The sequence below is a fragment of the Pipistrellus kuhlii genome, unplaced genomic scaffold (assembly GCF_014108245.1).
Source record: "Pipistrellus kuhlii isolate mPipKuh1 unplaced genomic scaffold, mPipKuh1.p scaffold_m20_p_10, whole genome shotgun sequence".
In the NCBI taxonomy this organism is placed as follows: Eukaryota; Metazoa; Chordata; class Mammalia; order Chiroptera; family Vespertilionidae; genus Pipistrellus; species Pipistrellus kuhlii.
The window spans coordinates 55207777-55234487 of record NW_023425405.1 but is presented as its reverse complement, the minus strand read 5'-3'; the positions used below and the strand labels follow the sequence as shown (position 1 = coordinate 55234487).

Genomic DNA, 26711 nt, shown 5'->3' with positions numbered 1-26711 from the left:
AGGCTAAATAGCATGTTATCAAACAATGAATGGGCTACAATGATATCAAGGAAGAAATAAAAAAATTTCTGGAAACTAATGAAAATGAAGACCCAACAAACCAAAATCTAAGGGCACAACAAAAGCATTTCAGAGAGGTAAGTTCATAGTATTACAGGCCTACCTCAAAAAGTAAGAAAAATCTCAAATAAATGATCAAACCCTGCAACTAAAATAATTAGGAGAACAATAAAAAAAAAAGCCCTGGATAAATAGAATGACAGAAATAGGAGAGATCATAGTGGAAATAAATGACATAGAGACAAAACAAAAACCCTCACAAAAACACACAAAACACAACAATACAAAAGATCCATGAGCCCAGCTGGTGTGACTCAGTGGTTGAGTGTTAACCTATGAACCAGAAGGTCACAGTTTGATTCCCAGTCAGGGTATATGCCTGGGTTGCATACACTTGTCTCCACTGAGGGGTAAGCTGGAGGCAGCAATCTATGATTCTCTCTTATTATTGATGTTTTTATCTCTCCCTCTTCCTTTTTCTCTCTGAAATCAAAAGACAGCATATTAAAAAATAAAATAAATAAATGTTTTAAATCCCTAGCAAGTTTGGTTGGCCTATATGATTGTGCTTTGTCTTGGTTTTCCAAGGGACATCCTGCAAGGAGAAGTTTGTCACTATCACTCTATCAGAGTTAGACCTGAACCCCTTTCCTCTTGTTTAGGGCCATACCCTGCCCTGCTAGTATTATCATCCTTCCCCTGAAAGAGAATTCTTCTCAATTGCTTAGATGAACAATTCCCACAGCACACAAGAAATCATGAGTTAATAAATGACACATTAAAAACTGCTATATAAATGCTTTATTTCTAAATCCCCTTGTCACATATTAAACACTTTGAGAGATCCTGCAGCAAAGCTACCAGATCTATTTCTGCAAAAATCTATTTGTGTGTGTGTGTGTGTGTGTGTGTGTGTGTGTTTTAAGGAGAAACCACCATTCTTCTTACAGTAATCAGTTAAAGCTAACAGAATGAATAAATAATAAAAACATTCAGCAAGAGGGACCTGGAGAGTAGTATGCTAAGCAAAATAAGCAGTCAGAGAAAGACAAGTATCATATGATCTTACTCATATGTGATCCCTAATGAACAAAATAAACTGATGAATAAAATAGATCCAGAGACATAGAAGCATGAAATCTCAGAGGGAAGGCAGAGATGGGTGGGTAGATGGGAAGAAATCAACCAAAGAACTTGTATGCATATATGCATAACCCATGGGCACAGACAATAGGGTTGTAAAAGCCTGGGGCAGGGAAGTGGGGAGCTGAAAGGGTCAATAGCAAGGGGTGGGGAGGGGAGGGGAAGGAAGGGACATATGCAATACTTTCAACAATAAAGATTTAATTAAAAAATAAATAAATAAATAAAAACAGTCAGCAAATACCTTTCTATTAATAATCATTGTTACATAAATTGTTAATTTTTTGGTTAATCCCTCACACAAGGATATGTTCCCATTGATTTTTAGACAGAGTAGAAAAGAGAGGGAGAGAGAGAGAGAGAAACATCGATGTGAGAGAGATACATTGATTGGTTGCCTCCCTGTACCCAAAGAGAGCTGGGGAACCTGCAACCAAGGTACGTGCCCTTGACTGGAATTGAACCCAGGATTCTTCAGTCCACAGGCCGACACTCTATCCAATGAGCCAAGCTAGCTAGGACTTAATTTTTGTTTCCTGATTCATATATTCATTATATTAAAATGTTTAACTCTCAGGTTGAAATTAAGCATTAAGTAGCAGAAATGGAACCAAATTTGCAATACATTATCTATATATGTTGCTTTCCTTTTTCTGGGGGGAGAGAGGAAAGCCATATGCAAAGAAGGAAGATAAAAAAGGGAAGGCTCTGTTGTAGGAAATGCTGCTTTTAGAGCAGCAGCTTTTATTTAATCACTCCCTTGGTACACATTAGCCTAATGTATCACTTGTTAATTATTCCAGTATTTCACTGGGATATTATTAATCAGGAGAAAGGATGTTGGTGCTCATATTTTACTCTATTGCATTCTAATTTGGTTCAAACTAATTTTTCCTTTTTACGGTGCTCAGTAGACCTCTTACGCCACACACATAGCTTTATGACCAACATACTAACTCTCCACATTTATTGTTTTGGGTAGTATGATAAAGCAAATAGCCAGTCATTATCCCTTTCCTTAAATACTCTCAAAATATTTATGATGGTCTACCATGGACCTAGAAGGTACAATAACTTGAAAAGAAATTTCCCATAGAAAAGAGTAAAAATGTACCTACCTAATAATAGGAAATGATTTGCAAGGTAATGAGAAGTACACTTTAAAATTTAAAAAGTGCATTAGAAAAGCTACGTATTAACTTGTTTTATTTTTATACCTGTTCGTATGAAATAATAAGGTCAGATTCTTGAAAGCAGATGGCATCAATTTTTATAAGGAAGAGAAATTTTCCTCTCTTAATTAACTATAATTCATAATTCAGTTCCCAAGTAAGCATCCCTTCCTCAAGGACCCTCTTTATGTGTGCTAGAAGCTGCATTCTTTTCCTTCAGAGTACTCATATCGGCTACAGCTTGAGTGACTTTTCTTCTTCACTAGATTGAAAGCCTGGAAATTGGGGTCTGGCTTTGCTCACCATTTTCCCCCTGCACCCAGCACAGCATCTGACCCAGTGTAGCCACCTCATAAGTATTTATCAGTGAGTAACATACATTAAATAATATATATTTGTTGATTAAATCTGTATGCAATGGAGGCTAGAGCTCTCAAAATAAGGTAATGTGACACCTGAAACAGTACTTGACTTCTCAATTGGTTTTATTTCAAACTTTTGCTTAGAAGTAAATTAATAAGCAACCTGGATCACATTAGGCACACCTACTGAGGTTTCAGATGCTCTGATTCTTAAATAATATAGAGTTAGGGTACTCATTTTTAATTTATTATATTGATTAACCTGAACATTGTGCTTCCCCCTCTGGAATTATAATATACTTTTTTATACATAAGTGCAATAAAAAAAGGAATGGATTACTAGTGTAAGTGTACAGAGATGCTATCGGGCAGCCCAATAACATCTCTGTACACTTACATTAGTAAGGAATGACAAAGTGATTCAAGAGAAAGTGATTAAATACCCCTTCCTCTAGTGACACCAAAAAGAGTCTTAGAGCTATAAGTGATCACATTGGAGGCAAGTTTAGATAACAATTACAGCTCATTCTGTGGTTTTCAAGTACAGAGGGGCCATTTCGCTAGGAGGTAAGGCCCGTGCTGAAAGAAAAGAGAGGAGAGATAATAATTCAATAGAGGTGGACTTAAGAAGTCCTGCTGCTCACACATTTTCATATTTGATGATCCAAGGGAGCTGGAGAGTGGAACCATCTGTAGAAATAAACCAAGGTGGAGGAGACAAGGCAGTTTTTTGTTGAGGTTTCTGTGAGTATGGTGTCAGTGGATTGCATATTGACTTAATGCTTTCTTGTACCTTCTGCTAAACTCCTTAACATAACTTTCCAGTAAGAGTGTTTGTCTAGAACAGTGATCAGCAAACTGCGGCTCACGAGCCACATGCAGCTCTTTGGCCCCTTGAGTGTGCCTCTTCCACAAAATACCATGGCCTGGATGAGTCTATTTTGAAGAAGTGGCATTAGAAGAAGATTAAGCTTAAAAAATGTGGCTCTCAAAAAAAAAATTTCAATTGTTGTACTGTTGATATTTGGCTCTGTTGACTAATGAGTTTGCCGACTACTGGTGTGGAATATCAGATATTTTAAAGAGGACGGGGCAAGCAAAATATTGTTTCCTGGCAATCCATATAATAAAAGCCTAATGTGCTAAGTGTCTGGTCATCCATTCAACTAATCAAAGCATGGTATGCTAAGACCGCTCAACCACTTGCTATGAGGTGCACTTACAGGAGGGATCGGGCCCAACCTGACAGGTAGACATCCCCCGAGGGATTCCAGATTGTGAGAGGGCGCAGGCCGGGCTGAGGGAACCGAATTTGGTGCATTTGGCCTCCAGTACATATATAAGTAAAGCTCATACTTCCACAACAAGTATATAATTTATGTATATCTAATTGGTGTGCAAATAGAGACTGCATCATTATCAATACTACCACCATCATCATCTTCTTCTTCTTCTTCTTCTTCATCATCATCATCATCATCATCATCATCTCTACTGATGTTGAGCAACTATGTGTCAGGCATGTGGAAGGATCTTTCCCTCCATGCTACCCACCATTAAATTCTCTAAAAACCCTAGGTGCCTGCTCTATTATTATCCTTATTTGGGAGAGGGGAATTCATGGCTTTATGCAGTTGCCAGTGGTTTCCAAACTGTCCATCAAAATTACCTGAATAAAATGCATATGTCTGGGTCTCACCAGAAAGCTACTGAACAGGGTCTCTAATGGTTGCTAGGTGGTTAGAGCATCAATCCATACACTGAAGGGTCACGAGTTCAATACCCAGTCAAGGGCACATATCTGGGTTGCTGGTTCCATCCTTCGCCCCTGTGGGAGGCAACCAATCAATGTGTCTCTCACTTTGATCTCTCTCTCTCTCTCTCTCTCTCTCTCTCTCTCTCTCTCTCTCTCTCTCTCTCTCTCTCTCTCTCTCTCTCTCTCTCTCTCTGTCTCTCTCTCCCCAACCATTTCCCCCTTTTTCTAAAAATCAATGGGAAAAATATCCTCAGGTGAGGATTAATAAAACAAAAAAGGAAAGAAAGAAGGTGCAGCTAAGTAAGCAGATCCAGGACCCATATATGCTGACACAGTCTATACTGAGACCACAACAGAACATTAGTGATGCTGTGTTCTCTAAGAATTCTGCACAATGCAAATGGGCATGGGGCGGGTTGTTGGGGGGGGGGGGCGGATAAAGAGTGCTAGGGGACCCTAGTTCTTATTGAAAAAGAAAATTATGGTCTCTAAATATGGTACTACCAAGGAAAAGAGGCATCTCATCTGTGGCTGCATATTCAGCTGGCACTTCTTTGACTGAAAAAGAAAATCACTTACTGTACACTACTCAGGTAAGCAAAACCCAAAACAGTTAGCTACACCACATACACACTTTTACCATCTGCTGCCTGAAGAAAATACCTATGCAATGTACATGCCCTATTTTAAACCAATCTTTGTATTGCACACAAAGCATCCTTCCTGTACCTGTGTTCCTTTCTAGAGTTGAGACTGCAAAGGGACTAGAAACACATTTCTCTTTAAGTGAGAGAGAAAAAAACAAAACAAACCAGTTTAAAAGACAGTCCAGACATTTCATAAAAGCACTTACTTTGAAAGAACACGACAGATTATGTATTCAAACAAGACACCTTCTAAAGAACGCAGCAGAAAGGCATTCGAAGTGAAGGTGCTTGTGGTGCTGGTCCTGCTGGGCATGGTCAATAGCAAGAGCAGACCCTCAGTCGCTGGTCCTCAGGGTTGCTGCGTCAGGGTGACGCGCACAACAATTATTGTGTTACCGCTTTTAGTTTGGAAGACTTAAGCAAGAACACCAAAATTACAAAACCATAGATTTCCTTTATTACACAGGGCTTGGGCTTCAAGGAGAAGGAACTGATCAGGCACATTCCGTATCAGCAGGGAGGTATGCAGTCGTGAGCAGACAGGAGCTGAGTGGGTCCCCTTGAGGCCTGCTGTTTCTTTTTGGCTGATCTCGAATGACACACAGCCTCTCAGGCCTCACTTTCCACATGAGAAGTTTCAAAGATCCCTCAACTCTTAATGGCCTACTCTTCCAAGCCCTGCCACCTAACACATGAGCCATGCTTTTGTCCCAATTTCTTCCCTTCCCTTCCCTCCAGCCACAAAAGGTAGTCAATTCTGGCAAAAGATCACATCTTACTTCTGCCTCCCTATCCCAGAAGCTTTTGATCAAATTCTGAAAGACCCAGAAGAACTGAGTTGCTAAATTTTTTTGGAGAATGCCAGTAGTCGGCAAACTGTGGCTCGTGATGTACAGGTGGCTCTTTGGCCCCTTGAGTGTGACTCTTCCACAAAATACCGTGGCCTGGGCGAATCTATTTTGAAGAAGTGGCATTAGAAGAAGTTTAAGTTTAAAAAATTGGCTCTCAAAAGAAATTGCAATCGTTGTCCTGTTGATATTTGGCTCTGTTGACTAATGAGTTTGCTGACCACTGTCAGCTAGACATACAGATGAGCTGCTCAGATGCCCTTTAAGGTGTGGTCATGGTTAGGGTGCCTTGAGTTAGGTGGGCCTGTCTGCTCCTACCTAGCACAGCTGTGTCTGAACAGGCACGTTTGCTTCTGGGGGCCAATTGTAGTGGAAGAAACTCTGTTGGGCTGCAAATCCTGGCAGAATTCTACTTCCTCCCTTTTTTATCACAGGTGTTACTTCCCTCTAGTACAACCAGAACCTAAATGTGACAGACACAGAAATGCTAATCATTGTTAACACAGAAGTTCTAATGTTTGTTTATTTTTCCAAAACACAATCTTTGGCAGGCTTCAGGAAACTCATCTTTGAGCAACAAGACACTCCTCTTTGTAGCAGAAAGATCTAGAGTGTAGATTTCTCTTCAGTTCTCTTAGTCACAGACACTGTGGACAAAAAGGGGCCACATACTAAACCTGACAAGCTCAGGGGAGACTTGCATGGCACCCTTACAAACTCAGAGACCTGGGTGACCACATAGAATGATCTGACATGAAAACTTTCTAATTAAAAGCAGCCCAGGTGTGTAATACTTATTCTAGTGGTACCCAAGAACCCCACTTGCACTCTCCGATAACACAAGAAATTGTGGTTATGCCCCTATTTTTCAAACTACATCCTTCGGGAGCATTGGTTGTGCTCTCAGTCTTCTCTGTCCCATTAATCAGGCAGAGATCACTCACATTAATTTTCAGGAATAGTTGGCAGTTAGATAAGATCAGAGCAAGGACCACAGGCCAGGAACAGGTCACCAGGGTGCTTAGCAATGGGCAAAACTGGGAAAACAAAAACATCTTTCCTCCCTAGTATATCGATGGTCACGTGCTTTAGACCCCCCGGTCTTTCTTCCCAGAGATAACATCTAGGCCTCCGTGGTGTGTCAGCTCCAGGCTCTGAAAAGCAGCAGAAACAAATAGTCCCATGGCTGACCTCAGGTCCAGCTTCATTGAAGAATGACCCTCTGTCCTGCTGTAGACCAATTAATCGTGGAGACCATGACTCTGAAAGGACACACGGGAAAGCTGCTGAATGTTCTACTGAGATCCTCCCCTAAGACCTCTCCAAAAAGTTCTACCATTAAATGCCCTTAAAGGACCCAATGCTCTCCCTCCCAGGGTCTGTGAGAGGGTAGAACACCCACAGTTTCCCCTTCTCCTCTTCTTCCCACCAGGCAGGTGAACTTTACCTTTTCTCCTAAGCTTCAAAGACCCTTCCCTTAAATCTATAACTTGTTTCTTGACCTCATTTCTTCTACCTCTGTGCCTTTTAAATAAATATTCCCTAATAGTTTGAGTCTTGGCTCTGAATTATTTCCTAGCTAGACCTCGGGTCCCAAAGTTGCTGAACTGAGGTCCAGTCTGACCCCAGGGGTCTAACACCTGGTGCCATTCTTGCTGCTGCCAACAGAGGGAGAATATCCAGCCATTGCATTTCCCGGATCACTGAATAAATTGCTTCAAGTGAACTGTAAACACATTTAGCTTTGGGGTTATATCCAAGGAGTCTTATTAGAGGCGGGGTTGTATCTGAAACCCACATGAACTGCAATTCTCTAGGACATGGGACTTTCTAAGGATGCCAGTCCTAGAAAGAGGGGAGGAGGGGCATTCTCCTGGAATGTCCCAATGCACCCATCAAAGGAAATACTTCTCACTGTATTGTTAAAGTCAAAGAGAAAATTCAGGAGTCCCAGGAGAATGTAAACAGATGAGGGTGCTGTGTGTTGGGGGAAATGTCTTCTTAGCAATAATCAAGCTTTCACCAAATGGAGAGGACAACGAAGAGGAATCAAGACTTTGCTGACAGCACAACAAAGTAAGAAAAGGGGCATTTAAAATTACTGAACCGTGACTGTCCCTGGTCATTTGGCAGCAAATGACTAAGTGCTAATTTAATGCTTCTTGAATAAAACACATAAAGTGCTCATTCTCTAAGTTACTGTAAACTTGTCAATTAAGAAAGGTCTCATCTGGGCGGGTTGGAAACAGTGGCCTGTGGTATAAGAGAAGACCTAAGCTTGAAGATTGCTCATAGCCTTCTGTGAGCTGATGGATGCCAAGACCCTCACTGAACGTCTCCGGGCTCCCTTGTCCTCACTGCAGAGTTATCTCAGGCATTACTGGGTATACATGGGGGTGTGCTCAGTAAATCTGCAAAGTGCTATGCAGGTGTAAATTTTATTTATTTTTTAAACAAAAGCCTCATGTAAGGATTGGCTGAATGCACCTTCCCAGGGCAATAGAAGGCCCCTTTGGACGGGGATTCCAGCTCAGACAGCTTGCCTCACTCCAATCCCTGCTCCTTACACACCAGACACTTGGGAGCAGTGACTTAGCCCTCCATGGCTCAGTTCCCTCCTAGGTAAGGAAGGAACAATGGTCATACCCATGACTTCAGCTTGTGGTGTGTTAAAAAGGAACTCACCCATGCAAAGCATCCAACACAAATCATGATTTGTGGGGCAATCTCTAGAAGTTGTAGAACCTGTGAAATATGGGAAGGAGTGGACTTGGAGGGATGTCTGAGAGAAGCTGGGAAAGCCCCTCCTGGGAGAGCCACCAACTGCAAGAGGCCCTCCTATTGAACTGGCAACTTCCCCTGGGGCCTGGCAGGAGAGATCGCTGCTCTTGTCCCCAGGTGTATTTCTGTGTGTCCATATTTACTGTAAGGTAATTAACCACAGGCCAGCAAAGCTCCCGGCTGGCATTTGGGGAGGACCATCATAGAGTGGGTGTGTTTTTTTCCAGGTATAAATACACTTTTCACAACTGTACATTCACATCATACAAAAGCAGTTGTCATGCAAAGAAACTTATCTTAAAATGGAGCACAGTTGAGTTTGGGGTTGATGAAGGTGATGGATCTCAAATGTCAGGACTGCACTTGAAAGAATCTCTGGGCTGGATAACCACCCTAAGCTGTGGACTGAGGCACATTCCATTATGAGTGGAGTGGTTTTTATAATGGAATGACATGGATGGGTTCTTATAATCAGAAAAACACACTGACCTTCACACTACACAGGTGCAGCAGCATAATGACCCACCACGTGTATGCGCATCAATTCCTGGGGAAAATCCAATGAGGTTAACTCAGTGTGTATCCCAAGCAAACAGAATCAGTGACATTACCCACATGAAGAACTCGGTGCCCCCACACCCCACCAAGGCACCTGTCCTGGGAAACCAACATGTAAGAAGAAAAATTACATGAGAATGATACCTACTTTAATAAGTGGACAAAATGTAGCAAGCAACATATTTTGTGCCATTTATGAATAATTTTTTTTAATCCTCACCTGAGGACATGCTTAGAGAGAGAAAGGGAAGAAAGAGAGAGAGAGAGAGAGAGAGAGAGAGAGAGAGAGAGAAGAGAAACATCAATTAGTTGCCTTCCATACGTGCCCCAACCAGGGATTGAACCCACAAACCAGGTATGTGCCTTGATCAGGAATCAAACTGGCAATCCTTTGGTACACCAACTGAGCCACTCTGGCTGGGCATGAATAATACGATTCGGATTGTAAAATTTAACTTTAAGGAGTAAGAATCATGAGCCTACATTTTTCTTTTCTTTTCAGGAAACCAAGATTTGATATGAAGTCTTTGGGGAGGGAAAGTTCTGTGTTTGAGAAAACTAAAAAAATCCTCAGATATGCTCCACTCACAAGACCTCTTCAGCCACAATGAAACTGGGTCTATAGGTAAATTGCTGAAAATATCATTGACTCATCTTGGTGTCTTTCTCACTTAGAAGTGTACTCAGATGTATAAGACTAAAGACAGAGCACCATCCCCTTACATGTAGAGTCTAGCAGAGTATGACACCAAATGGCAATCATTGGTCACAGCCTTTTAGGACACAGAAACCTTGTCAAAATGTAGACCTTGAACAAAAAGATGTCAGGCACAAGAAAATTGTGGAAGGTATTTTATCAGGGTCTTCTTCATCCAAGAATCACTTTAGTTTATGAATCTTTATTCTGATTTTATCACCTCATCTTCCTCTGAAATTAAAGTTGCTATAACAGTTATCAATATGGTGTTATTCTAGAATAAAATAATATATGATGTAATATTTTTCAAGTCCCCAGTGAAACCTGAAGTTTTGCTGACAAATGAGTTCATGTGAGAAATGAATCAATCAGAAGCTTGCACTCTGAGTACATAGATTAGGGTCCCATCCCTGGTGTGAGCAAATTTGAATGGGGGGAGGGAGGAGAGAGAGAGAGAGAGAGAGAGAGAGAGAGAGAGAGAGAGAGAGAGAGAGAGAGAGAGAGAGAATTGGACCTCCATATACTCAGATTCTGCTCTGTGCCATCGCCATGCTGGGTGCTGCCTGGCTTCTCAGTGGTGAGGAAGCCTGGCTGTCCTTCCTTAAGGTCCCTTTCCCTGTCATGACCACTGGCCTCCAGCAGCACCCCAGGAGGCCCAACTCTGCTCCATTTGCTGGAGGCCCTCAGATCTTCATATGCTCACACTAGGAACCTGTATTCCTGCCCACGACCTCAATTACTATCCAACTATTGATAGCTCCCAATTTCTGTGACAGCTTCAAGCTCTCATCTGAAGTCCAAAACTTAGCACTGAGAATCCTGGTGTAAATTGTTTTCTCACAGTTTTTTTTAGCTGTTTAACTGGTAAACATGATGCTGGCAATGAAGAAGGAGAGCGGAAGCAGTAGTGGAGACTATTAAAAAATGACTAGTGTCCAACAGGATCCAGCTCGAGGGGATCTAAGATGACACTGCAGTCGGTGGAAGCTATACTCACTTCCTCCCAGGACCAAATGAAATTACAACTAAATTATAAAACAATCATCCTAAATAACCACCTGAAGGGAAGTCTTATAACTAAGGATTCACAGAAGATGCCACATTGAGACTCATAAAAAAGGCAGAGAAGCAAAAAGTGCTGGCCTTGCTCCCCTGGGCAGTGGCTGCCGTTCTGAGGGATATCTCACCTGCAGGGTTTTTCCCTGAGAAATGCGGGGCTAAACCTCAAGCCAGGCTCCCCATCCCAGAGCACCAGAGCTAGGAAGAGGAGGTCACATAATATCTGAGAAAAACAGTGGAGTTTCTGTCCCCCAGGGAGAGATGGAGTCCATTAGAAATAGAGGCAACTACTTAAAGGGCAAAAACACAAGATTTAGTCAGCAGCCACTCACTCTGGGCTCTGGCAGAGGGAAGGTACCACCCTCCCACCCCAAGCACAAATTTCGTGCACTGGGCCTCTAGTCCCCTATATAATGTCCTATTATGGGGAGATAGCATAATCTGGAAAAAAGAACAGAAAATGGCCTTTATAAAGCCAAAGGAAGCCTTACTGCAGGTACCTGCCCTGGGCATACCTAATGCTGAAAAACCTTTTCATCTCAATATCACAGAAAGGGAGGAGTTAGCAATAGGAGTCTTTACACAAGCTTTAGATCCAACCAAGAGATCTGTAGGATACCTATCTAAGCAGTTGGATTCAGTGGCAAGAGGATGGTTGCATTGTTTAAGGCAGCTGTATTAACAGAAGCCCTAAAAATAATTCTAGGCCAGGAAATTATACTATATAACTCATATCAGATTAACTTTGACCTAAATCTCAAGGGACCTCATTGGTTAACAACTGCTTATTAAAATATCAACTAATACTATTAAAAAAAGAACAACAACCCCACAAATAAAAATTAGCCCCTATTCTACATTAGATCCAGCTACCTTAATGATAACCCAGATCTGGAAATGTCCCCTGGTTGCTGTGAAATAATAGAACAACATGTGCCACCTGAGAAGATCTTAAGAATGAACCTCATTTAAATCCTGATAACATTTGGTTCTCGGATAGTAGCTATATGAGGGATGGAACCTGCTATGGGAAATATGAAATTGTTTCTTTTCACCAAACTATCGATACAGAAGCTAAGGCTGCAACACCTGGAACCTCAGCCCAATTGGCAGAACTGATTGCACTAACCAAGACTCTGGATTTGGGCAGGAACAAGATATTAAACATATACACTGATTCCAAATAAGCCTTTTTGGTCTGATATGCTCACGCTGCCGTCTGGAAAGAAAGAGGGTTCTTAAGAGCTAAAAATAGCCCCATAAAATATGGAACACAAATTTTAAAACCACTCGAGGCTGTAAATCTCTCTAAAGAAACAGCAGTGGTCCATTGTAAAGCACACCAGAAAGGAAACACTGATAGGGCAACAGATTAGCAGGCCAGATTGCGAAGGATATAGCCTCAAACAAGGAAAATAAGTCCTCAACGGGGGCCTTAATGCCAACAATTATCATAAAAAGACTATCAACCTGGATATACTCAAGATGAAATAAATTGAGCCAAGCAGAAAGGCTATAACAAAGTTAAAGGAAAACGGTACCAATTAGGAAACCTTAGACATCTTCCCAAAATTATTCAATGGAAAGCCCTTAAGGGATTACATGATACATGCCACTTTAAAAGGGATAAATTAATTCAGACATGCTCACAAATGTTTACAGAAAATGGACTAAATAAAACCAACCAGCTGTTCTGTCAGGGAGGCCCCTTTTGCCACATAAACAACCCACAATGGGGCTGTCTGGACAGCCCCCACCTCTTCTGGAACCTGTCCAAAGACAGGGCACATATCCGGGAGAGGATTGGCAAATAGATTTTACCCAAATGTGCATCCTCCCACTTAGGGAATGAATATTTACTGACAACAATAGACACCTTCACTGGATGGGTAGAGAGAGGCTTTTCCTACTGTAACACAGAGTCCCAGGAGGTTGTGAAAGTGCTACTTAGGGAAACAAATCAAGGCTTCGACTGCCATATTCCTTACAAAGCGACAATGATCCATTATTGGCCTCCCACATAACCCAGGAGGTCAGCAAAGCTCTAGGCATAAAATGGCATTTATATTCAGCCCCAAGGCTGCAGTCTTCTGGAAAAATAGAAAGGGCCAATCAGAATCTAAAAGGAACAATAACAAAGCTCTCAGGAAACTCATCAAAACTAGCTTGACTACTATGCATTGACCTAATAAGAATTCTAGTCACATTATTAAAATTAAGTTCTTTTGAAACTTGATATGGAAGACCTTTCCTCTATTCATGTATCACTCTAGATGAGGAATCTCACAAAACAGAACACTTTGTAAATTCCCTGGCCAGTTTTCAGAAGGCCACACAAGAGCTTAGATGGAAGAAACCTCCTTCCACCACCACACTCCTATGAAGCAGGAACACCAGTCCTAATTAAAACTTGGAGGGATGGGTCTGCAGCATCCCAATGAGCCCCCATTTGGAAAGGGCCATGTACTGCTGTGCTTTCTACTTCAACAGCCATCAAGGTACCAGGCGTTGCCAGTTGGATATGTCCAACCCGGGTAAAGCCATACTCCAGCTCAGACAAGGGACAAACGATACAACTGTCCTTTAAAACCTGGACATCAGAGCTATTAATACTTGAATATTTAAAACTACTTTTCAAGAAGAGGATTACTTTCCAAGAAAAATCCTCAAAGGATAAGTAATAATTATAAAATTAAATATGAAAAGCAACACCCAGATAAGTTCAAGTCTCAAATTCTACTATTATTTGTAAATTTTACTATTATTTATAAATTCTCCTTTGGATTGACCTCTTATTCATTTGCTGTCTGTCTCAAAATCCCCCGTTCCCCATGGAAAATGTGCCTAGAATTGCTTTTCCTTGGAGAACTAATTTCCTATATAACTTTTCTTCTCATTTGCTTATTTATTATTTAACTCAGCATGCCAGGCATCCCATTTTAGGTTTGTTTTAACATTTCCTATGACCCCACATAAAATAAAACTTTACAATTTCTTTCTTACCCTCCCTTTCCTTTTCTATTATAACACCTAAACACATAACTCCTGTACAATTGCCAATATTACTACTGCTCAGGCTATACGCACACCTGACAGTTGGCTATGCTTAAACGCCAAACAAAAGGCTTCCGTCATCCTGACCACACTTTATGAATGGCCACCACTCCAGCATTGCTACACACGCATACCCATAATGCGTTTCAAATTCAAGCCCATTGGATGTCACAGCTGCAATAAATAATTAAGTTTGACAGCTATACCAGAATCATCTTTTTAACTATCAACCACAACAAATAGGCCTCTGATCCATGGGCCCATTTTTACAGTCCGATCTGCTAAAACCCTCAAATTCCCTTTATGCATTCAATGCTTTATCAGAAACTACTCAGCCTCATGTTTAGGAAATGGTACAAATAAGGGAGTGCGGGGGGGGGGGGGGGGGAGTCTCAAGAAGAACAACCATATCTATCTCACAGCACTGCTCAGCTTACTCCAGCACACAGGCTGGCTTCATTGACACTGTCAACCGCTTTGGTGCCGGTCCGGCAAAAACTACTTCTGTTTCTATCCATTAGCTGACTTGTCCTTCCCCAAGACAACTGTGTCTCAAACATCTGAGTTCTGCATAAATTGCCCTCAAGGGCCCAGTCCCGTCCCCGTCCCCCCCCCCCCCCCCCCCCCCCCCCCCCCCCCCCCCGCCACCGAGGCATTCAACCCCACTAAAATCCCATGTGAGGCTGTCATACACAAATCCTCTCTCTTTAATATTTAGGGAAGATCAAACCCTCTCCTGATTACAGATGCCCGGGAAAGCATCCCAGGGATTAAATCTGCCCCTAATTCTTGGTCTCTTCAGGTGATATAGCAGCACAATTCTTTAGCTGAGGCTATCTCGGAGATCCTGAACTAAGCCGTCAAAAGTGACAGACAAAACCCAAACGCCACTTTCCTCCAGATAGAGTTCTAGGCTGTACTTCCATGGGACTCAGGGCTACGTTATATATGTGGCAAGGAAGTGTATATCCCCTTGCCACCTCAATGACAGGATGATGCCCCTTGGGATATGGCTGACCATTTATCTTCACTGCAAATGGATCTACCCCATGCAGCTCCCTCACACTGTTAATAAGGCAACCCACAGAAAGGCAGCCTTATTCATTGCCCTGCATGCATTCTTAAGCTTTAGCGCTGGGCTCTCTGGAACCTCAATAGGTAGCACAGCATATGACTCCCTAGGGCCTAGAGTCTAGGTCAATCAGCTAAAGAAAACTCCCCAATGTTTAAAGACATTGCCAACACTATAACTAAACTACAACAAATGTGTTCTCTCACAGCTGTGGTCCTCCAACACAGAAGGGCCCTGGATCTTTTTCACAACAGTCCTAGGGGAAACCTGCCTATTCCTCCAGGAGGAATGCTGCTATTATATTAACCAATCCCTTCAGGTATAAGAGGATATTAGAAGCCTCATTGCACAGGCCATAGACCTAGAAGACAAATATAAACCCCCTTTTTGTTGGAGTCCCCTCACTTCCAATGAGTAACTGCCAAGGCATGGCAGGAACGTTCTTATGATAGCCATTTACATATGAAACCTGGAGTTTGCTGTATTTGTTTATTTTTCCCCTCAGAGAATCCTAGTGTCAGGTTAAATTTTACATGAAACTGGAATATATATAACAGAGAATCAGGGCACCTTTAGTGGTAGGTATGGGAGGTCTTTAGAGTTTATCCTTCTCCAGAACCTTAGATGAAGAGCCCAAAACAATAGGAGCTTACAGACACGGTTCGAAATGTGACAAGGGCATAGGAAATAGCCCAGGTAGAAGTAAGTCTAGTTGTTTGTGTCCAACGGCTCATTCAATTCATCCCGAGTTTAAGAAGCATCCATTTCACTGCACACATTGCTTTCTACAGAGCCTCTTCATGCTGCATCCAAAGACTGCTTATAATAAATGTGAGAAAATAAGAGTATGTCCCAACGCCAGGTATTCCCTTGAGATTCTTATAACGAGGGCAGACTTCTAATTGTCACATTGGTTCCCTATAGGGATCTGTGCCAATTAAGAGGATTCTGAGTTCTGGGGCAGTGGAAGAGGGTAGGAAGGGCTGAGCCCTAAGCCTCTCATTTAACTCAAACATAAGTATGTTTATAAAAGTGCATTGAAAATTAAATAATACATTATGTTAGAGTGCATATAACAACAGTTTAATTAGTACATACGTATAATTTGATCCTGTTGGTATGTATGTGTTTGATGTCAGATACAGGCATATGTGAAAGAATGGGTGAAAAAAAATATCCCAGACATCTGTAAAGCGGAATGGTGAAAATACTAAGAATTATAGAGTATTTTGACTGATTTTAATATAAAGGACTTTTTTTGTGTCTGTAAAAATCTTGAATCTGCTTAAATATTCATTCACCAGAACTTAAAGCTCATAAACACAAGTAACATTAGTTTCAAAAACTCACATGAAATACCAAAAAGCATTTTACTTTTATTATCTACAAGTGCCATCATACTGAAAAGGATTTCCTGTTATGCAGGGGGACAGCATGCTGAAAGGATAAGAATGCCCAACCCTTGAGAGGATTCTGTATTAAGTAATTTTAAGCCTGATCGTTTATCATTCACAGAAAATTCTTCAAAATTTCATGGTTGTAACTTTTTCTAGGCTATGAGCTGAAACTCCCTCCTTCTTCCTCCCATAAACTATTGCATTGAGTTGTTTTTTGTGAGACTGTAATTTCCCACTAGGTGGTTTGCATGGAGTTTATAAGCATCCTATCTATGGAGCGTGGCCAGCACTCAGGGGGTTTGCTGAAAACATGATGTCTAAACTTTCAAATGTTTACTCAATCTCTGAGCAAGACCTAAAGAAATACCAGACTTATGTGATTAAAAAGATACGTCTTGAAAACTGAACTTTTATAAAAATAACAGATCAGAACTTAAATGTGTGTGTGTGTGTGTGTGTGTGTGTGTGTGTTTGTATCTGTTTAACTAGTGATTTTGAGCAGCTAAACACTTAGTGAAAATACATTTCCCATCACCCAGACTAGTTTTGGAACTCGCTATTTTAGAGACATAATCTTCATTCCATATCAAGAAAGTCAGACATTATTTTTAATAAATTCACATACTTATTTTCTTTTAAAATTAAAATTTGAGGAAAAAAAAAGAATCAAATACAAAATACATGGGTTTTTCATTCTTACACTTGTCCATCTAGCCCACCATAGTATGTCAACTGTCAGCTTTTTATGAGCAGGTGATATCAAGACATAATGGTCTCACTTTCTCTAAGTTAAAAGATGCTAATTTCATTAATGTTCCCACTAGCTGCCTAACCTTTCCAATATTTTTCTTTCTTCACTGTGTTCCAAAAACAAACAAAAACACTTGTACTACACATGAGCTGCTCCAACTCTATTGTCAGCTGAACACATTACCTGATTTTCCTGGGACTTGTGTATTTGCTCTATTCCCACTGGCACCAGAATCAGCTGAGTGATTTTCATCTCCTTAATAGATTCTTCCTAACCTGCTCTTGCTCATCAATCCAGCTTCCAGGCCTGAATGGTCTGTAGCTTAATATTTTCTCCTCCTCTTTGAGTAAATAACGTAAATTCCCTAAGTATTAACAAGGCCCTTTAAAATGCAGCCTCTGCTACCAGTCTAACTTTTTTTTCCAGCACTGATCTCTACATGTGCGTTCTCCCTTCAGGACCTTTTCCCAAGAAATTTCCAAGGAATCCATAAAAATTAATAAACAGAAACCTTATTTAAAACGGAGTTTGGAAGCTAGAAGAGAGAACTCTCATTAATGTGCCACTCAACACTGATGACTCCAAGAGGCAAGTATTGCAGGATAAAAATTATATGATCTTATCAATATATGCAGAAAAAAACATTTATTACAATAATATTCAATAAAATAGATATAGAAGGAAAGTACCTCAACATAAGAAAGGCCATATGTGACAAAGCCTCAGCCGATATCATACTCAATGGTGAAAATCCAAAAGACTTTCCTCTAAAATCAGGAACAAGACAAGGACGCCCACTCTCATCATTCCTATTCAACATCATTCTAGAAATCCTAGCTAGAGCAATCAGGCAAGAGAAATAAATAAAAGGCATCCAAATTGGGAATGCAAATGACATGATTCTGTATACAGAAAACCCTAATGACTCCACCAAAAGACTTTTAGGAACAACAAACAAATATAGTAAAGTTGCAGGTCACAAAATCAATGCACAAAATCCACTGCTTCTATATATATTCACAATGAAACTTCAGAAAAAGAAATAATTTCTTTTGCAATAGTGACCAGAAAAGTAAAATACCTGTCTGAAATCAATTGTTAATAGTAGTAAGCAGTGTTAGGAGCAGATGTGGCCCAGCTGTTGGGAGTGCTATTGGCACATGCCTTCATCTCCTTCAGGTCAGCCTTGGTGTCAGAGAGCTGCCTCATCCAAAGCCATGGCCTTCCGATGATGACACATGCCAAAAACAGAGATATAGAGGCCCAGCCATTTTGGTTGCATAGAGAACAACCCTAACAAGCATTTCAGCTCCAGAGGCATTCCCTACAAAACATCTCAAACAGCCAACTTCCATCTCAGAGTTCATTTCCAGGAGGACACAAACTGCCACATGATATAAAGTAGGTCCTCAATAATTGGGAACATTTGTTATGAATATGATTGATGTGCCTTTTGGAGATAACCTTTACATATTGCCCATATCACTAAATGCAAATTGATCCTAAGATATATTAAGTACTTAGTATGCATCTAGTACAGTGCTAGTTATAAAGATATAGAGTTTAGCAAAACAATGCTTGCTGTCAAGTAGGTAAGACTGAAAACTAAACACATACAATTAACCAAAAAACACCATTTTGGCAAGACTACTGTGGTCCCTTCTCAATCCATACTCTCCTGATAGTCACATACTGATAACAGCATCATCAAGGGACATCAGTGGGGAAAGAACCCTGAAATCTGGAAGTGGAAGGTCACCATTCATTTTCTAACAACAATAACAGAAAAACCATAATCTGATTTTAAATTAAAGAAATTCACTGTCTCTTGAAAAACTCTTTGCTTACCCTTCATACAAAAAGGTCGATGGGTAGGTGTCCACAAATTCTGGACTTCCAAGTCATAAAGAATGTAAAACTGAGTTTTAAATCTCTGCTTTTTAATTTCATTTTTATTGAATTTACTAGAGGCACGGTGCATGAAATTTGTGCATGGGGGGGGGGTGTCCCTCAGCCCAGCCTGCACCATCTCTAATCTGGGACCCCTCGAGGGATCCCCGACTGCCCGTTTAGGCAGTAGGATATCCTAAATGGGCAGTAGGACATCCCTCTCACAATCCAGGACTGCTGGCTCCCAACTGCTGGCTTGCCTGCCTGCCTGCCTGATTGCCCTAACTGCTTCTGCCTGCCAACCTAATCACACCCTAACCACTCCCCTGCCTGCCCGCTTGACACCTAACTGCTCTCCTGCTGGTTCAATTGCCCCTAACTGCCCTCCCTTGCTGGCCTGGTCACCCCTAACTGCCCTCCCCTGCTGGCCCAGTCATCCCTAACTGCCCTCCATTGTCACCCTGGTCGCCCCTAACTGCCCTACCCTGCAGGCCTGGTCTCCCCCAACTGCCCTCCTTAGCAGGCCTGGTCACTCCCAACTGCCCTCTCCAGCAAGCCTGATTGCCCAACTGCCCTCCCTTACATGCCTGGTCCCTCCCAACTGTCCTCCCCTGCTGGCCATCTTGTGGTGGCCATCTTGTGTCCACATGGGGGTGACTATCTTTGACCACATAGGGGCGGCCATCTTGTGTGTTGTAGTGATGGTCAATTTGCATATTATCCTTTTATTAGATAGAATTGGGGCAACATTTGTTAATAAAACTATATAGGTTTCAGACAGCATCTGTATATTTTATTTTATTTTTTAGAATTAATACCAATGCTTTAAAAATGTTTTTATTAAATTTATTGAGGTGACATTGGTTAATAGAGTGAGTCTGAACCTTTCTAATGCTGTGACCCTTTAATACAGTTCCTCATGTTGTGGTGACCCCCAACCATAAAACTATTTTCATTGCTACTTCATAAATGTAATTTTGCTACTGTTATGAATCATAATGTAAATATCTATGTTTCCCGATGGTCTTAGGTGACCCTGCTAGCAGTTCTCAATTTGTGGGTCATAACAACGAAAATAATTTTATGGTTGGGGGTCACCACAACATGAGGAACTGTATTAAAGGGTTGTGGCATTAGAAAGGTTGAGAACCACTGGGTTAAAAGGATCATATAGGTTTTGGGTATGGATTTCTATGTTATGAGACTGTATATTGCACTCTCTGCCCACCTCCCAAAGTCAGATAATCTGTCATTATATATTAGACCCTCTTCACCCTTTACCTCTCACCCCTTCTCTCTGGCAATCACCACACTGTTATTTGTGTCCACAAGTTTCAGACTTCTATAGTTTAATTTTAGCTCAATCACAATAACACCGCCCCCCAATACCGGCCCCCCCCCCCCCAAATAACAAACAAACAAACCAAACCTATATTGTGCTTCTATTGCAATGGGATGTGCCCTAAAAGCCAAATGAAACCATGTTTCTTTAAGCAAAGAGCAAACTGCACTCTATGTAGCTATTTCAACAGGCAGAAATAGCATAAAGCTCAATTATTTACCCTTATGAAAGATCTCAGCCTGGAGTGTTGTTAAAAAAAGCGACACACCAATATAACACATTCTTGCATGATTGAATCTGTATTACCATTACAAAAATCATAACAGGCACATTAAAATGTTTGCCTGGGTGCTACCTATTATCCTTTAGCTCTGCCTTTGAAAGCTTAATGAAGGCTTCCTTAGATGATAGGCAGTTTGAATGGTCTTTCACAAAAAAATATTTTTAAAGTACAAAATTTCCATTACCCTCTGCTGGCCAGAGGCAAGTTCCTGAAGAGGTACATAATTGTGCTAGCACATAAAGCGGCCTTAAAATAGTCCTTAGAAGCAATAAGGCCCTGAAACTGCCCAATAACCCAGTTCTTATGCCCCAATTTGATCTCTATGAATCACCCATGTTCTCTGTTTTCATTGTCCCATGCCCACATGTTTTCAATTATGTAAGCTATTCTGCCAGGCAGCAGAAGCACTCAAAGAGCACTGCCTGGGTTCAGACTTTGCCAGTGCCCCCTACCACTGACTGTTGATATGCCCCACTTGCATTCCTCATCTCTAAACAAGTGGACCCGTTGTGCCCAAAGACTGGTCCATTGTACATCCTCTATTTATCTTCTTCAAAAGCGTCTCTCTTTAAAAACATGGTACCTTCCATGGGTAAAATCCCACTCTAGACCACCAGATGAATACATTTACAAAACTATTGCAAAGACGCTTGGGCAGTTTATTAAAGCTATCACTTCTAGATTCATATATAAATGTTCGGAGTGATATAAATAACATTAAGGATTTTTTTTCTAAATTTTTTATAATATAGATATCTATATACAGAGAAAATATTATTATAAAAAAACCAAAAAGTTTAAACAATGTTAAATTATTTTGACAGATTTTTTTTTTTTTCCACTCAGTGATGAAAAGCCTTCCTGCTTCTAAACTGGGTGAGGGACTGGACTGAAGTTAGTTAGGGACTACAGGGTTTCCATGGATGGTAAACCAAGGGCTTGATGAATGGAAGAACAAGGGTTTCCTTTAAGAAATAATACAGATCACACTGCTATGGGACCATGTAGCTATGGGACCATGCCTTCTCAGGTAATCAAAGATAAATAAACCAACCTTCAGAGTGTCTTTGAACACTTCTAGTGACTGAAGGTCTTCATATGCTCCTCTATCTACATTGTGGATTAGCGGGGCTAGATAAGGAAAAGTTACTAATTCAGACAGTCCTCATTTACTATGGTTCAATTTACAATTTTTCAAATTTACAATGGTGTGAAAGTAATACACATTCAGTAGAAACCATAATTCAAATTTTGATCTTTTCCTGGGTGAGTGATATGTGGTTGATGCTAGACAGCAAGCCACAACCCCAAGTCAGCTACCAGATCTTGAGGGTAACCAAACTGTACCTACAACTCTATAGTGTTCATGGTATCTGCATTTTTTTGGATATTGTGTTTTGTGTTCCCGCATCCCATCATGTCTACAAAACATCCCTGTATTCTGCTTCTGGTGAAAAGAAGATGAGTAGGGCAATTAATATTGAGATAAAATGCAACATAATTGCCCAACATGAATCCAGCAAATTATGATTACAAAAATTATAGGATATTCAACTTTTTATTATTAAAAATATGCTTTGTTTAGATGATTTTCCCAACTGTGGGCTGAGTGTTCTAAGCACATTTAAGATAGGTTAGGCTAAGCTAAGATGTTTGGCAGGTTATATGTATTAAATACTTTTCAAGTTAGGATATTTTTAATTTTAATAGGTATATCAAAATGAAACGGTCATAGGTTGAGAAGCATGTGTACCTAATCACAAAGAGATGTGAGGTCTACAACATTTAAATGAATAAGTTGTCCTTTGATTAGAAAATTGGTAAAATTTATTTAAAATTAGAAGCATCTTTCTTGAGTTATAAAACATTAAACTGTCAACCAAATCTAGGCTTGCCCAGGAGCAACCACTTCTAATAGCCAAATGATAGTTTTTTAAAAATTTTCTTAATATTAAGGTTTTATATATGGATTTTAGGGAGGAGAGGGATTAACTCCTGAGGTGACCACACATCTCCTTAGCAGCTCTCCCTGTACCTCCCAGCTGAATGCACTAAAGGAGCTGAAGTGGAGTGGCCATTCCATTCCTCCTCCTTCTCCTCCTCCTCCTCCTCCTCCTCCTCCTCCTCCTCCTCCTCCTCCTCCTCCTCTTCTTCTTCTTCTTCTTCTTCTTCTTCTTCTCCCCCTCCTCCTCCTCCTCCTCCTCCTCCTCCTCCTCCTCCTCCTCCTCCTCCTCCTCCTCCTCCTCCTCCTCCTCCTCCTTCTCCTCCTCCTCCTTTTCCTTCTTCTTCTTTTTCCAGAGAGGAAGTGAAAGGGAGAAAGAGATAGAAACCTCAATGATGAGAGAGAATCATTGATTGGTTGCCTCCTGCATGCCCCACACTGGGGCTGGAGCCCACAACATCATGTGTCCCAGCTGGAATTGAAACATGACCTCCTGGTTCATAGGTTGATGCTCAACCACTGAGCCATGCCAGCTGAGCCCGGCCCACTCTTCCACTCTTCACTAGCAAAAAGGGGGATGATTCACTGGTTAGTGCAGGGAGAAGCACTCTTACAGGATGGCTTTTCCTTCCAGTGCAGCGGCCATGGAGCCAGCTGAAGGCAGGATGGTTTTGGATAGAAGAGCAGATGGTCCACCAGCTCCGGGAAAACTGGTACCAGACTGAAGGAGTCCATTTGCCTGTGTGCATCAAAGCCCGATAAGACAGAACTGGAGTTTGCAGCCAAAAAAAGTAAGAATTTATTAAGGCATTGACACCATGCCTGGAGTCACAAGTCATTCATGCTCAAAGACTTCATTCTTGGATGGCTTCCAAGGGATGGATTCAATATGCCTTTTCCTTTCAATGAGGTCACAGTTGTATTCCCCATCAGGGCACGTGTCTGGATTTCAGGTTTAATTCCCAGTGGCGGGCATGCAGGAGGCAGCCGATTCTCATCATTGATATTTGTCTCTCCGTTTCCCTTCCCCTCTCTCTAAAAATCAATAAAAATAGTTTTTTTTTTTTTTTTAAAGAGTGAGAACAAACTATATATACAAAAATCACTGAATTGTGTCCTGAAAGCTTTGGCTTATTTCCCATGGAATAGTGAAGCAGTGGGAGGCTCTCGGGACCACTGAACAGCTAAGTTGGAGAGCAAACTTGGAGCTTATTACCCAAGAGTCATAGAAAATGTCAGTACCCCAGGACTCATTCAGCACTCGGACAAAGAGCCTAGTTATAAGCTTCACTCCTCTTGAGTCATTTCTGAGGAACAGAAGGCACTTAATATTGTGTCAAAACCCTCTGCTCACTAGTTCTCATTCTAGGCTTGGAACAAGTCCCTCTGCCACCTTTCACATTTTAGTTATTTGAAGTCATGATCATGGTCCTTTGTTTCCAGCCTAGAAATACTGAAAGCATAGTTTTTCTAGATTAGAAGTTGCAAATTGGAAGCTACAGTTATACCTGGTTTGATCCCCCAAGTATTGTGAAATCATTAAATTGAATGAGTAAAAAACACCTTAAAATCATAAAATTTTTAAACATCCAGTATTTTGATCTTCTTAGAAAAAAAAAATTAGGAGAGCTAGCTAGCAACATTGGGTCATATTCCCACATGTCAACAATTGTCTAAAGACCAGCAGGAGCTCCTGGTCACAAGTCCCCACCTCCCCATCCCCAACCCTGAAACCCACATCTGTCTGGATCCAGAACACATCCATGTTTCCTGTCCTGTCCTACCATGAGCTAGCAAAGAGTGCTGCAAAGCTTTAGGCCAAGTCAGTAGTTGAGAGACAGCTTCCCACATCAAATGTAAGGCAAGACCCTGGGAGATGGCTGTTCCACCACGTGGAAATGAGGGGTTAAGTAAGACATAGCTTAGGTCCCTTCCCCAGCCAGCATTCTATAAATCTATAAATGTCAAATAATTCTCAAATCTCACTGAGCTCATTGCCTGAAGTCATCTGCTAATGTCAACTTGAAAAAAAATAGATTTGAAAATAAAATATCTGTATCTTTCAAAAGCCATTTGCAAATGCATACCAAGATATGCTAAATGTAAACACAAAGCCATTCACTCTTGTCTCTAAAGTGAAATTTCAAAGGCCAGAGTTCTAAAAATTAAGAAAAAAATTATACCACCAAGTTTAATGTTTTGATAAAAGTAGTGCTTCAGTTACATTGTTCAGTGGAAACAAGTGAACACTTGAAAAAGGGAGTGGACCATGGAATGACATTTTCCTATCTTAGATCTGACACTTCTTTTACCCAATTCCTACCCTCCCTTATTACTCCCACACTTACAGATACAACTTGGGTTTACTTTTTTTTTTTTCCCATAACCCCTCAAATTTCTCTATATAGCTGAAATGATTCATTCAATGTTTTCTCCAAGAAACTAAGAATATCCTAAGTTAGCATCATAAATGCCTTTTAATCCAGAGTAGGATGCAGATCCCTAGAGGGAAGAGTCTGGTCTTCTGTCTTTATGCCTCCTCTCCCCACCCACAGCCCATCCCATTTGAAGGCTTATTCCACAGGAGAGCATCCTGGGGCTCAGTGTGGTCTCCATCCCAGGCCTGGTCCACCTGCTAACTGTGTGCATCAAGGCAGGCCATTCACTTCACCTGGTCCTAGGAGCTTGTATGCCCTGAGCAGATGGCAAGCCTGAGCTACAGAATGCCCCTTGATACAACTGTTCACAGAAATCCATGTAGAATATTTAGATTAAGAAAGTGCTCCTTGACCAGCCAGCGTGGCTTATTAGTTGAGCATCGTCTTATGAACCGGGAGGTCACTGGCTCAATTCCTAATCAAGGCATGTGCCAGGTTGTGGGCTATATCCCCAGTAGGGGGCATACAGGAGGCAGCTGATCAATGACTCTCTCTCATCATTGATGCTTCCATCTCCCTCATCCATCTTCTCTGAAGTCAATTTTAAAATATTAGAAAAAAAAAGGAAATGTGTGACAAAGCTTCAAGGGGAGCTTGTTCCTACAGCTGCAAGCTCTCAAGATGTCTAAGATCTATGATGAAAGCATTAGATTTTAATAAAATAAATTTAATAGAAAAATATCAGGATGGTTTCTAAGTCCCTCACAAGGGTCATATTCTATTTAATGACTAAACTATGAGTTGCTTCCCAGAAAGTATGTGGCTATATTTCCATTCACCATAATAACCCAGTTTCCAACCCAGTGTCTGGTATGTAATAGATGCTCCATTAATAATATGAAAAATGAAATAATCATTCCCAAAGAGCTTTTTCCAATTTGTCTTCTCAAATTAGATGTTTCTCCACAGCAGGTATTTAATTCTGCTGTAACTTTTGCACATTTTCATATTAAACTATAAGTAGATTTTGTCTAGATGAAAAACTCCCACATGCAAACAAACATAAATACTTGTCACATAATAAAAGCTCAAGAAATGTCTTCTGAATTAATAAGCAATTGAAAATTATTTGAAAATAGTAAACAAAAATTTAAAAATATGTATATACATATGTATTTATATATCATATATGTATAGATATAAATGTATATCTATAAAGGATAATATGCTAATTAGACCAAACTTCCTTCCGGGCAAAGCCAGGGCCTGAGCAAAGCAGCCCCAGTCCCGGACGCTGGCAGGAAGCTGGTGCTGGCAGCCGGGGGAAGGAAGGCCTACTTTTGCACAAATTTATGTGCATTGGGCCTCTAGTTTCTATATATTCGCATTATTCATGGCAGGGCAGGAAAGCAGAGCGAAGACAGGCTCCATGTCTAACTGTGTATTTTCAGGAAGGAAAGCCTCTCCAGTCCCCTTCATGAGAAGTTTTCTCACTAAGAATATATAACAAGGATATTAG

General features: G+C 40.9%; 1 protein-coding gene across 4 annotated transcripts in view; it reads right to left on the bottom strand.

The window, feature by feature from the left end:
* HECW1 (HECT, C2 and WW domain containing E3 ubiquitin protein ligase 1) overlaps positions 1-26711 on the bottom strand; it is a 101141-nt gene that overhangs the window by 65335 nt on the left and 9095 nt on the right. For 2 of the 4 annotated variants that reach the window (XM_036429813.2, XM_036429811.2), the window contains exon 2: positions 9259-9316. The exons of the other annotated variants lie outside the window; for them this stretch is intronic. In XM_036429813.2, coding sequence (XP_036285706.1) covers positions 9259-9285 — 27 coding nt within the window. In that variant the 5' untranslated portion in view covers positions 9286-9316. The remainder of the gene's footprint in view (positions 1-9258; positions 9317-26711) is intronic. 4 annotated transcript variants of the gene reach the window in all.